At 36.2% G+C, this 15,091-nt stretch overlaps 1 protein-coding gene across 2 annotated transcripts in view; it reads right to left on the reverse strand.

Moving 5' to 3' along the window:
• DIAPH3 (diaphanous related formin 3) overlaps nt 1-15,091 on the reverse strand; it is a 563,950-nt gene that overhangs the window by 423,607 nt on the left and 125,252 nt on the right. For both annotated transcript variants that reach the window (XM_036831862.1, XM_036831861.1), the window contains one exon: nt 3,444-3,574. In XM_036831862.1, coding sequence (XP_036687757.1) covers nt 3,444-3,574 — 131 coding nt within the window. The remainder of the gene's footprint in view (nt 1-3,443; nt 3,575-15,091) is intronic.

The following is a 15,091-nucleotide window of genomic DNA, read 5'->3' on the forward strand; positions in this document are numbered from 1 at the left end:
TAAAAATAACTTTTATAGTAAGTCAAACTATTAGTAACTTCAAATTTTTGTCTTGACTTTTTCTCTTCAGATCAGGTTGACACCAAGAAATACAGTGATCTCGTTGCTTGCCACAAGCCTCCTGTCTCTATCCTCACATGCAGTACGTGGCACAAAACATTCAGCACCTCCAAAGATAAGCTCTCCTACCAGCTTTATGTTTTCAAGCCCAGAAATGCAGGAAAACTACACTCCAAACATAGCACTGATTAAATGGAATAATGACACATACAGGCTGCTTACTTGCTCTGCAGTAAACATATATTTTACTGCAAAATTTTCTAAACTGATCTTCTCGAAGTTACAGTTATTAGCTTAATCAAATCTAGTTCCAAAACCTCCTTAGAAATCTTCTAACAAAATGATAAATTGTAAAATATTTCTTGTAAACTTCAAAATGCACACGTTAAGCATGAGTAAAGGAAGATAATGCCTAAAATCACAAAACACAAAGATCTAAGAAGACTGGTATTTCTGAGACAGAAACCTTATCCTTGACGGCCACATCAACTTGAGCAAATGAAGATGCATTCTATAACTAATTTGCTATATGCAAAGATGAGTATGGACTAAAACGCTTAATATCAATCATAATGATGTTAGTGTCTACCTTTTTATGTTTCTACCTCCACGTATTTGAAAGCTCAAACATAATTGTTGACTATGTTGAGATCCACTAAAAGTTATGTTTGATAATTTGAAGAAATTGGTCTTTTCACTTGTGTTCCAAAAATAAAGCTACTATGTCTTTAAGCTCAAAACTGTCCTTGATGTTGAATAATCAATAAAACTTCAAACAGAAGAACTATGTGATCTTCAAATCAACTCTTTATAAAACAAGGCCAATAATTTGGTACTTAAAGCACTGGTTTTCACATAATTCACTATGCAGATAGTCAAAGGATGACATGTCTCATAATTGCTACGCAGAGTTTCAGAGGTTGGTGAATGGCTCTAAAATACTGCATATCAGGGATGGGGTGGTGCGGGGGTGGTCTACTTTTTCCTTGATTTTTGATTTAAATAAATTCTGATCCCAAACCAGCATTGGAGAACTGTCATTAATTAGTTCACTTGCTTCTTTTTCAATTGTATTCACAGACATTAAAGAATTTCACTCTGATTTTCTCAGTAATACTACAGATCTAATAATAATCTCAAAAGCTTACAAAAAGTTGGAATTCCTTCCCTCTTGAAATTTAGTCACATACTGTACATAAAAAAGAAAATATGAAAAACTGACTTTATCAGCAGACACATCATAACTAACTGCAAAGTCCAAAGATTTGATCAGAAATAGCTTCAAGTTTTACATGTTCAGCTAAGTCATTCCTCTGATTGGAGCACTGGGCACAGAAATACTCGTGAGTGTCTCAATTTTCTATCTACGTAAAGTGCCATGATTTCAGAAAAATTTCTCCAATGATATGGTTTTCTATTCTCTCCAATTAAAAAGACTACTTCGTAGGAAACAGCAACACTTGTGAATTGCTGATAATATATTCTATTGTACGTATATTGGCTCAATAGAACTGGCCACTCTCAGGGAAATAATTCCACAAATTTTTATTTTTGAAATATTTATTCTTTCATGAAAGAAACATACAGCATTATTTCCCAGTGTCTTTATATGGAATTACAATAAATAATTGTATCCATTGTAATATGCCTGAATTCATACATAAAATTCTCTCACAGTTATTCTTTCACTATCATGTTCATCTACTCAAAATATGAAAAATTAGAAGAGGTAATGGCAGGGCCTATTTCTTATTATACTGAAATTCCATGGTTATTTCCAGCGCCCAGTAGCTGCCAGATAAACTGAAAAATGACTGTAGCTCCCCAGTTGACCCAAAAATACCCTCTTCCTACATTTAAACTCCACAGGAATAGGGCCTGGACCTGCTTTGCTATTTACTCAAGCCCCACATCTAAGATGGTACTTGGAAACGAAACATTGGTACTTGGAAACCAGCAGGTGCTCAATAACCATTTTTTAAATGAAAACATTTAACAGGTAAAGATTAAGCTGGAGACCAGAGCTCTCCATGTATGACTATACCTGTCAAATAAATAAACTCCTAATTCAACTTAGTTTCTAGCAATAGCCAACATAAGACTGAAGAAGGTTAAAATTGTTTCAATCAACAAATCTTCACTTAGCACTTTCTATGTGCTAAAAGCACTGTGCCTGGTAAAGAGAGGTATATAAGACATATGAAATCCCTGGTCTCATGCCCACCATTAATTTACAACCTAGAGAACACACTGAAAGTGGTAAAATATGGAAAAATAAAGATAAAATTGAAATAATAGAGATTCTTTGTTCACTCTTCATACTCCTTAGTTAAACCTCACTTTCATGTCTCTCAGCAGGTAGGGTCTTTTTATTTTAAATGCTTATACTGTCAAGGATCTTTATCATACTGTAGCCAAACTTCAGAAACATCCGGAATATCAGAGTATCAAAAGAATTCTTTTATATATCATTAACCTCCAATCATAGTTTTTCATTCTGGCCCTCTAGCCCTTTGTCTATACTTTATACACACACACACACACACATATATGCATACATATATATGTATATATATATATGTATATAGAGCTAGGGCTAGAAAATATTTATATATATTTATGCAGAAATAAGCATTCATTATACAATAAGAAATCAAAACTAATCTACCTTAGACTCTTGCAGCTCAGAAATTCTGATTCTATGACTGTTCAGACATTTTATAACAATTCCTACTTAAAATTTTTCAAGAATATGCTGGACTAAAAGGTCTAAAAACTGATTTATCAAGACACCTATTGTAGTTACAGTAGCTAGATACAGGGCACCCAGTTAAATTTGGAATTCTGGAAAAACAACAAATAATTTTTTAACGTAACTACGTCTAAAACCCAGATTTTACTGGGCGTCCTATATTTTTATTTGCTAAGTCTGACAACACTAACCTATGGGCTCCTATAAAGATACCAATTCCAATAAAGGAAATAATAAATTAATAGTATTTCTTGCTATATCAAACAGGAATGAGCCAATATATATGTACAATACCAAAATTCAGAGTGAAACTCAGCCCCATTAAATTGACAGTTTCTGATGACTGTTCTCTTTTGAAAAACACCTTAAGCTTTTAAAAATTCTAAAAAAAAAAGAATGACTTTTTTAAAAGTCCACAGGCTATATATCACTCAGTAATAAACACAAAAGGTACTATTGAGACTGTATTTCCACATGCATATAAAAATTATGTATTCAATTTTTACCTTGAGAAGTTGTTGAGATAGACCACCTATTTACTCACAGGCACCATGAAGTACTGCATAAAAGTGGCAGATCATGGCATCTGTTTAATTCAGTAATATGCCCTCATATTCAGATAGACAATTACCTCACGGGATTACTCGTCAAAGACACACGGAGGGACTCCAGGCACGTGAAAAGCCTCTCATCTGCAGACCCCATCTTCAGTTCATGGATGAATTCCTGAGGTGAGATCTGTCGACTACTCTTAACACTTCCCTGTAAAATAAGTTTAAAAAATTTAATTCATGTTGTGTGAAGATTATCCATTAAAATAGTAACTACATTAATCCCACCTTTCATATTAACAGTGGCACACAACTACTCTGAGTAGCATTATTTTGAGAGGATGATTTCCTTACTTCTGCCCATAAATCTATAATCCATGGTATCCACAAAAGATAGCAACATAATATCAAAAGGTTTTCAAATTAAAATAATTGCTTTGTCAAATCCAGACTATCATGGAAAACATAGGAAATATCTGAAAATATACCAATGTGTTTTAGGCACATGCAAAATAAAAACCAAAACTTAACACAAGAATGACCCTATTAAAATTAATATTCCATGCAACACAGAAAAAGCTGTAAATCATTAAGCACCTAGTTCAAGGCAATACAGACACAGAGATTATCAAAACCTAAGTATGGAAGGAGAAACCCAAGCAAGGAAACAGTACTATTCAGTGCAGTCTAATTCCTCTAACATGCCACCAAGGGACCAAAGGAGGAACACCCAACTTGGCAGAACGGACAAGGGAAGCCAAAGGGAAGGTATGTAAGAGTTAGGGAGGCAAAGACTTAGACAAGAATATCTTTCAGACTAAAACATCACACAAAAGCACACACCCAAAAAGAAAAACAAAAGCACATAGCACATACAACTGAAGATAGACGCCAGGTCCTGGAGTGGTAGAGCACCGCCACACAAACAGCTTTTCCAGGGGGTTTGGAAGCATCACACTGGCAGCAGTATGAAATACATATGAGAAGAGCTGGAGTTCATTCATTATTCAACAAACGTTAATTCCCTACTAAGTGCCTGTCGCTGTGCTAAGTGCTGAAAAAAACCAGTGAACAAGAGACAAAGATACCTACCTGCACGGAGCTTTATTCTCCACGGGGAAGAATAAAGAATGACAGACAATAAATGTAAAATAATTAACATACATCTCACTGTAGTGTTAAGTGCTATAGAGAAAAATAAAAACAGGAGGAGGAATAAGCAGCATTAGGAGGTGGGATGCAATTTCAAACAGGGTGGTCAAAGAAAAAAGAAAGCTTCACAGAAAAGACTCTGAAGGCCTCAAACCTGAATGTTAGAATGAAGGTTTGAAGGAGGTGAGAGCTCTAAACATGCAGATATCTGGAAAAAATTTGTGATGGAGGGGACTGTAGGCCTTACAGGCCACCAAAGAACTTGACTTTTACTCTGAGATCAGAAGCATCAGAAGCAGAAAGGCCTGTTGAGAAGGTATGTGTTTATTCCAGATGAGAAATGATGAGGATGCCCAACTAATAATAAACTCCAGAATTATATCTCTATTTAAATTACAGATTACAAATCTAATGGGAAGAAAAGGAACTGTACATGCCCAAAAGCAGCTAAGTTGGGATGGTAGGAAATTAGATGTATTTTTTCATTTCTTTTTATTTTTATTAATTTGCTACAATGTTGCACAAGGAAACATTCCCAATAATGCAAGACAAATTAGCCCTGGGAAACAGGTGATTTTCATCAATAGCAAGTCATAATTTACTAAAGAAAAATATGCCATTCCATGAAATGGGAGCTAACTGAATCCACATTCTATGGGGTCCTTACAGCAAAGTTCCTAAAGAGATGAGTTCAGGCATCCAAAAACCCGAACAATGCTTTAATTTGCTTTAATGACCCAGAATAGGGCACTTAATGAACAGAATGTCCCCATTAATAAAGTCTTCCAGGTATTATAACTTCCATGTTGGTCAAATCAACATGTTGGTCCCCCTAAAATTGGGAACCAGAGAAGACATGTCAGCTCTCACCATTCCTATTCAGTATTGTAGTGAAGGTCCTAGATAGTGCAGTAAGGCAGTAACAACAACAGACACACAGATTAGAAAGGAAGAAGTAGATATGTCTATTAGCAAATGAGATGATTATCTACATGAATTTAGCAAACTCACAGAATAAAATTCAATACAGAAAAACAATTTTTTTTCCTAACTACTACCAGCAATTAGAAAATAAAACTTTTAAATATAGCATTTTCTAACAGCATCAAAAAAATACAAAATCATTAGGAAAATTTTTAACAAAAGAAGGGAAATATCTATACACTGAAAACTATAAAACATTGTGGAGAGAAAGAAGACCTAAATAAATGAAGATGCTATACCATGTTCCTCGATCAGATGACTCAATATCAAGAAATCCATTAATAAATACATTTAAAAAATAATAATTTATAGATTCAATATAATCACCATCAATGTTCCAGCAAGCTTTTTTGAAGAAATTGAGAAGCAGGTTCTAAAATTAATATGGAAATGCAGAGAACCTACAATAGAACAATTTTGAAAAAGAATAAAGTTGGGGGCTTACTTTATCTGATTTCAAGATTTACTGAAAAGCTACAGTAATCAAAGTAGAATTAATGGAACATTAACAGAACAGAAGAGAGTACAGAAATATACTTGAATCTATGTAGTCAATGATTCTCAACAAAGATCTCAATGTAATTCAATGGGGTAAGAAGAATCTTTTCAACAACTGGTGTTAGAATAATTGAACATCCACATGAAAGAATGTGGACCTAAATTCTAGACCTAAATGTAAAAGCTAAAATTATAAAATGTCTAGAAGAACACATAGTGAAAATCTTCACTACCCTGAGGAAGGCAAAGGTTCTTAGGATACAAAAGCACTAACTATAAAGTTGGATTTCATCAAAATGTAAACCTTCCACTTTTCAAAAGGCTCTTTTTTTATTAAGATAGCTTCATTAAGAAAATGAAAGGTAAGCCACAGACTGAGAAAACATTGCAATACCTGTCAAGAACTGTGCAGAGGCTGAGATTTTACCCTACATACAAGCTAAGTTAGCCTGTTACTATTTCATGAATTCTGACAGAAAACACAAGACTCCTCAGTTAGAGACAAAAGGACTCTATTATACATGTTGGTTCCCTAACCCACCAACCCACAGGGATGATGCAGAGATCCCTGATGAATGATGGATACCTACACACGCGGTGGACTGTATAACAAGGGAAGAACACTGAGCTTGGGGGAATCACCACTTTCATAGTGAACAGTAACAAACCCGCTCATTATCCACAGAGATATAACTTCACCTCTAAAGTTGCTTCACTGTAAACGCAGTCCTGAGAAATGACCTGGATAAAGAATGGTCAGGCCTTGCATGTTGGCATAACCAGAAAGAATATACAGGGATATCCGGGGCCCATGGTAGACTGTCTCTCCCAACAATAAATATATCTCATAAACAGCAGTCCCCAACCTTTTTGGCGCCAGGGACCAGTTTCGTGGAAGACAATTTTTCCACAGACAGAGGGGCTGGGGGGATGGTTCAGGCAGTAATGCGAGTGATGGGAAGCGGCAGACGAAGCTTCACTCGCTTGCCTGCCGTTCACCTCCTGCTGTGTGGCCCGGTTCCTAACAGCGCTGGGGTTGGGGACCCCTGTCATAAAGGATTTCTATTCAAACCATTTAATGAACTCCTACAATTCAATAGTAATAAGACAAACAGTCCATTTAAAAACATGAATAACAGACTTTGCAAAAGAAGATGTATGAATGGTCAATAAGCATATGAAATGATGTTCAAGATCATTTGTCATCAGGGAAATGCAAAATAAAACCAAAAACAAAATAATGCTACATACCTCCTGGAATGGTGAAGGTGTGAAGCACCTGGAACTCTCCTACACAACTAGTGGAGATGTAAAACAGTACCACCACTTATAAAACAGTTTAGAGATTTCTCTTAAAGTTAAATAGACACTGACTCAGCAAGTGCACAACTAGGTGTTAAGCAGGAGGGGAAAAAATCCATACAACATTCAGAACAGCTTTATTCATAAAAGCCAAAGACTGGGAACAATGCAAGCATTCATCAACAAGTTGTTCTATATCCATACAATGGAATACTATGCAACAATAAAAAATTTCACTACTGATAATGCAACAAGATAGATGAATCCAAAAAACTATGCTGAGTTAAAGAAGTCAAAAAAAAAAAGAGATCATAATGTTTGGTTCCCTTTATAGGAAAGACCGAGGCCAATCTGTCAATCTTTTCTCTGGGGCCACTCTGGTTCAAGACATAGAAGCTGAGCTGTTAATTATCGGTGTGTTTGATTAGAGAATGAAGGTAAACGCAGACAACATCTTAAATGGGGCAGCAAGTAGACTTTCCCAATAAACACTGGGAAAAACAGAATAAACTTACTGGGAAAAACTAATTCTTTATTTTAACCATATTAGGTTTTTCCAGTTTGAAACATTTACTGTGTAAAGGCCTCTGCATTTTCACCTGAGATTCCTGCCTTGACACCCTCCCCTCTTACCCAAACCCTCAGCATCACTACTATGCAGGCTCCTCGCGCTGGCTACTCCCAGACATCAGTTAGATCTGGGCCAAAACTAACTTCCCAGGAGGACTTTTTTATAAGCCACACAAACTGAGTCCCCCCACCCCATCTATGGATTCCTTTTTCAAAACACTCACCACTCTGTATTGTAATAACTTTAATTGCTATTTATTGCTTAAAGGGTATATTGAGTACCTACTGTGTGCCGACATTGTTTATATGATGTGGCTACACTGGTGACATAAAAGTCAAAGATGACTCCTAGGTTTGGGGCCTAAGCCAAAATGTAGTGCTAACTACTTAAATGGAAAAGGTGGAAGAAAAAGAATGAGTAATAGAGGAAGCAGCTATTTAAAAGTCATAAGTTTGATCAAATGACATTTTTTTCTGTCTAAGAAAATAAAATCTGAGCAGAGACCAGAATAAAGAAAAGCAGGGAACATGGGCATTCTGGAAGAAGGGTATTTCAAGCAAACAGAAGAGCAAATACAAAGCCCTAAGGTAGGAATGAACTCGGCATATTTGAAGGACAGCAAGAAGATTCAACTAAATCCCAGTGAGTGTGACAAAGAGTTATAGATGACAAGCACATATAAGACAGGCAGACATCTAATCCTGGAAGCAGGGGACTGACAAACCACAGCCAAATGTTTTTGTATGACTTGAGCTAAGAATAGTTTTCACATTTTGAAAGCTTGTAAAAAAGAAGAGGAAGAGGAGGAGAAGACAGAGAAAGAAGGGAAAGAAACAACAGCAGAAACAACTAAAAGCATACATAACACCCTAGCCTAAAATGCTTAGGATCTGGCCATTTAAGAAAAAGTTTACTGCTCTGATAGGTCTTAATTAAAACCATGGTAGAGACTTTGGTAGAGACTTTAGGTTTTATTCTAAGTGGATGGAAAAACATGCATAGAAATTATAAGACAGAACAAACATTTTAGAGATTATTCTAACTACTGTGTGGCACCAGACTCTAAGTGGCAAAACATGAAACAAGGAAACAAATTAGAAGCCTTCTACATTGTCTGGTGAAGAGTTGACAGCAGCCTAGTATATGACGCCAGTGATGGAAGGCATAGATTTGCTCAATATGAGGAAGATCAGATCAGACTTTCTGACAGTTTGGGTGTGAGGGGTGAGGTGTGAAAGAATTAAAATTCAAAGATGATGACAAAGCTTTTGGTCTCAACAACTAAGGGAATGGTGTCACCATCTACTGATTACTGTGACCCTGGCAAGAGCAGCTTGAATGGTGGATTGGAGATAAGCCTGATCAGAAATTCAAGGGAGAAAGCAAGAAGAAGGGACAACTCTTTTGAGAAGATTCTGTAAATGGGAGCAAAGAACAAGGGCAGTAGCTAGAAAGGAACCTGTGGTGTGATTTGGGGTGTTGGGGGGAAAACCACAACATGTTTGCATGCTGATGGGAATAACCAAGCAAAGAGGAAGAAATTGATGATGCAAAGGGTAGGTATAGATGCAGGAAAACAAACAAGTGAACAACAACAAAAAACCCTTGAGTAGGTGACAGAGGATGTGACCTACTATACAAGAGGAAGGATTGACCTTACATAATTGCAGGGAAAGTGGATCATTCTAAGAAGAGCAAAAGCAGAATCTAAGGGAACAGATTCAGGTAGCTTGTTAGATCTGGTGACTAGGAAGTAAGGTGTGGCAGTTCTACTCTGATTACATCAACAGTCTCGGTGATAGAAGCAGCAATATAATCAGCTAAAAGTGAGGATGCAGAGCTAAAGGTATGAGAGGAGATATGAAATCATTTTCAGAAAGTAAAAAAGCACGCTGACAAAGGCCATGTGGTAGAATATCTGTTAACGTATCTGTTAAAGGCTCGCTTTGTCAACTGTGGTCATTCAGAAAACACTAGTCAATGTGGCTGTGTGCTCCCTCCCAGATATATGTTGTGCTGATGTGCAAATGCAGAGGAGGTGGGAAGTTCCATTTAACCAAGAGCAGAGTTTATATGAACAGAGAGGCAAATGAACTGAAGATTTATGTAAGATAACAAAGGACTGTGTGTCTAAGGTCAATAAGACAAGAAGTAAGAGCATGGTGAGGGTGGGGAGGAGATGGACATGAAAAAATGGTAGAGTCAATAGATTAGCAGTTCTAAAAGGGTTATAGAAGTCTTAAAGTGGGAATATTAAGTAAGTAAGTAGGTCAGGAAAGGAAAGGAAGTTTGTAAACCATATTTAGAGGTGGTATTTTATCAATATTATCCAAGGTAATGGGTGGGTTGAGATTGGTGGAAAACAAAGATTGTTGGGAGTGATAAAGTCAAGGAAATAAGAGGATGGAATATTAGATTGATCATCTATGTGAATGATCAAGTCAGGAAGGATGATGACAGTGGAGGGAGCAGGAAGAAAAGCAATAAGCTAGGTCAGCAAACCTCCTGGGAATAGTCAGCACCTCTGTGTGGTATCATCTTCTCCATTAGAACACATCTACTAGGGCAGCGTCTGCTTCTGGGAGCCTAATTCAGCACTGCGTCACCAGTCCCTGGTAAAGTGCCTAGCATTCAATGAATGAATGAATGAGGTTATAAAATGGAAGGCACACATGGACTAAGGATTACAAGAAAGGAGAGGCAGATACGTCACACCAAAAAAAAATTCTGAAGAATGAATGCTTAGCTAGAAAGGACTATTTCAATTTAAAGACATAGGAAATAGACCAGATAATTGGGAGATTAGTTTTCAGCACCATTTCCCCCCTTTTATTATATTACTATCAAAATACAGGTACAAAAGAAAGGAAATTGAGGGGAGAAAATATTATGTTACATGAATAATCAGAAATATTCCTTTTAAACACAGCCCTTCCAGTGTTTCTTTCATTTTACATACTTCAAGGAAGCAGCCAGGAAGAGGAGGAGGATACTCACGTCTGCATACCTCTAAGTCCATTAGCCATGAAGACAAAAATACTTAGAAAGCTTTATCCCCTGTGGTATCAAAACACATTAGCAAGAGAAGGATGTCCGCCTGACATCACAAAAATTAGAATGATATTTATCCAACATAGTTTTTAAACCTTTTTTAATCCCTTAGTAAATTTTACTCTAAAATACCATGTGCAGGATAAAAAGAAAAGCACAGGGCTTCCCTGGTGGCGCAGTGGTTAAGAATCCGCCTGCCAATGCAGGGGACACGGGTTCGAGCCCTGGTCCCGGAAGATCCCACATGCCGCGGAGCAGCTGGGCCCGTGAGCCACAATTACTGAGCCTGCGCATCTGGAGCCTGTCTTCCGCAACAAGAGAGGCCGCGATAGTGAGAGGCCCGCGCACTGCGATGAAGAGTGGCCCCCACTTGCCACACCTGGAGAGAGCCCTCGCACAGAAACGAAGACCCAACACAGCCATAAAAAAAAAAAAAAAAAAGAAAAGCACATACACTACTCTTGTCATATTTTTTATTAAAAAATATCCTAAGGTACAAAAAGTAATATACCCTTTCACAACTTATTTCCCTTACCTGTTCTATTTCTCTAAAATCAACCATTCATTCTTTTGTATTAAAGGTAATAGTAACCATTTCCTTTGACCTGTCTTAGAGCAGATTCATTTGTACCTGCCTCGATGCCTGCGTTTCATCTCGGTTTAGGTGTAAGACTTATTCAGCATATTTCTTCATTATTCTGTCTCATTATTTGTTTGCAGAGTAATTTGGAATACCATTTCTATGACAAATTAAAAATACTGTATTTTGTTTTGTTGTATTTCCGAGTTACTAGTGAAAAGTACTAAAGAGCTGACTTTCTTTCCTTTTTCAAATAACTGAATTATTTCTATACAACCATGGAGAATCCACCACTTAATGATGACCTGATTTTTAAAATAATAAAAGTAAAAAGCTAAATCTAGAAAGTCTGCATGCTCTGCAGAAAGCCGACACAGCATAATGCCCATGTGGGTGAGGACAATGGCCTTTTAGTCCCTAGTAGAGTGTTTAACACACGGTAGGTTGCTTTAAGCAAAACTTTGCCTACATTATCTGAGACATCACAGAATTCAGAAACTGTATCCTTAAAATACTACTCCAATCACTGTAAACTATCACTCAACTTGTTAAATCGTATCTTATTCCTCTCAGAAAGTAGGTAGCCTATACCAAAATTCACCGTGCAGCATCTCCAACTGCAGGGAATTGTTTAGTTTTTTTATTACACCTAAACCTATCAAGAAAAATCAGCATTTCTTAACATGAAGACCCAAAATATAGCCTCTAGAGATTAAAAACTTAAAATATTGGGGGACTGTAAGAATAGATTGAAGATTTAAGTGCTTTTTGTATGAAGATATGAAGAGTTACTAGACTCAAGATCCTTCTCCATGACATTCACTTTGTAATTTTCAGCAGGTTAACTTCAGAATACAGAAAAATTCCATCAACATAAAGCCAAAATAGTCAAAACACCTAAGTTCTCATAGTAATGAGTATGTGTACTCTTGCATGGGTGTGTATATGTCTAGCTCTATGTCTGTCTATTTATGTCAGTAACAAATTAACTGCCTCAGATTCTCTTTAGCATTGCAATTCCCAAATTCTTGGTACCTATTCAGATGATGAGACTTGTGAAGATAAATAAGATGATATGAAATATGGAGACTATTTAAAGAAAAAGTTTGCATTGATAATGACAACATTTTAAGAAAACAGCAGAGTCAGCACTGTACAAAAAAGGGGTAGCACAGTTGCTGCCAAGGGGGTAATTAAAATCTAAATTACTATCATGTGTATTGCTATTAAAATGCATTGTGACAATTTCCTTGCATTTTTCAAATGATTTCTAGCATCTCCAATGTTACTGATCAAAAGAAACATCAACCTGTGTCATTGCAGTATGAATTACCTGTTTTCAGAACATTTGTGATCCCAATAGATCTCCACTGCCAATAAAACCTGTCATTCAGAGATGATATTATGCTATTATGCTATATTATGATATTATGATGTTACGATATTGTTTCATAGTAGAAACAACGAGCGATGAAAAGTACTGCAGAAAGGAGCATTCACTAACAAAATTAAGTTTAGCAAAGAACTCCCTTAAAGAGTTATTTTTTTCCATAAGCATTTAATGAACACCATTATGAACCAAAAATTCTGCCTATAATTTTAAAGGCTGCTTTTAGTGTACAGTAAAAATACCATATGTTAAAAGTTTAGAATTACCAAGTACATTTTATAAAGAAACATGGCAAAATACAGAAAATCTACTGCTCTTTCCCCTTTCAGTTTCTAAAACATCTTTATAGAGAAAAAAAAGAAACTGATTGACCCCATACTAATTTTAGTCACTAAGAAGTTAACTTGAATAAATAATAAAAGAAATTCAACACACTATATTTCTCTTATTATCCATCAATACCTAACTAGCGTCGATTTCCCTTCCATTCACAGGAAAGCTTTCCTTTGCTGGCCCATTGCCTTCAAAAGACACTTGACTATTTAGACAATTTTATGTATTTAAAAAGTGTTGCTCCAACTGCTGAATGCATTATAACATTTCCACCTGCTTACCATGACCAGAACTAAGGTGTTCTTTAGTTTTTAAGCCTCAAAAAGGATATACCATAACAGTTAACAGTCAGCTGCTTCTACCAGAGGATAGTTACTGAATAAACCACAGTGAGCCACACCCAACAGACACAGTGTAAAAACTATAGCACCACACACCATGAACACATAGCATGAAATACAACATGCAGTTATAAAGAATGAAGATATCACTATGAACTGACATGGCATGCTTATCAGGACATATTTTGAAGTGGAAAAATTATAAAAGAATATCTATAGTATAATACTTTGTATATTATAAAAGAGAAATAAGAAAATATACATATATCTGTTTATTTGTACAGGAAGACACAGGAAGGAATAACCAGGAACTAATGAGACTATCCCTTCCAGAGGTGAAAGGGAACATGGTAGATAAGATGGGGGAGTAGGACACCTAAGAGAAAGGATGGTAGGTGACAAGGCTCAGAATATACCTTTTTGTATAGTTCAGATTTTTGGAACTATGGTGATGTTTCATATACTCAAAAAGAAAAAAAAATCAAGAACAATGGGAAGGAAATTCTAAAATGAAATGAATCCAAATACAAATGGATTTCAAATGGATAGTAATGGCAGAGAAATAAGCCAGAATATGAAATTTGAAGGTGTGATTTTGGGAGGTGGGGGTATTTAGATAGATAGATAGAGAGAGAGAGAGAGAGAGAGATACATAGATAAAGATAGGGAAAGAAATATATATAAGATGGGTGTCTGTATACACATATCATGTGTTTTCCACATATGGATACACATATATTATATATGTATACATTATACATACATATATGCAATATCCAAAAATGCACAACAAAAATATATATATGTGTCATACATAGAAGCATATACATGTATGTATGTATGTCTACATGCACATACATACACATGTTTATATCCTAGCTCTGTCTGAAGGGCCTAGAAGTAAAGCCATTCTATTAGTAGAAGACCTAGCACCCAGATAATGATTTTTAAATTGCATTCTCCACAAAAAGGATAAGGGCTAGGACAGAACAAGATGATCTTGGAAGATTTTATGCAAGACAGTAAGGAAGTGCTCAAAGAATGAAGGGGATATGCCGAAGGACAAAAGACCAGCTTGAAAGGTTTTCTATTAGTCAAATATACAGGGGGGTAGGGGATGTAGAATGACTGCTTAAAGGACATGTGGTCCCCTTTGGGGTTGATGAAAATGTTCTGGAACTAGATGGTAGCAATGGTTACACAACACTGTGAAGATATAAATGCCAATGAATTGTACACTTTAAAATGGTTAAAATGATGAATTTTATATTACCACAAGAAACTTTTTAAAAATTTATAAAACAGAAAAAAATAAATTTTTAGTGTTAGAAGTCAGAACAGGAAATATCTTGGGGAGGAGGAAGGGGAATGACTGGGACACTGGAGCTTGCTAGCGCTGTCCTAGTTCTCCAGCTGAGTCCTGATTACATGGGTGCACTTACTCTGTAATAGTTTATCTAGCACTACACTAAAGATATGTGGACTTTATGAGTGTAAAGTACTAAAAATCCATTTTCAAATTTGCT

The sequence above is a fragment of the Balaenoptera musculus genome, chromosome 18 (genome assembly GCF_009873245.2).
Source record: "Balaenoptera musculus isolate JJ_BM4_2016_0621 chromosome 18, mBalMus1.pri.v3, whole genome shotgun sequence".
NCBI lineage: Eukaryota > Metazoa > Chordata > Mammalia > Artiodactyla > Balaenopteridae > Balaenoptera > Balaenoptera musculus.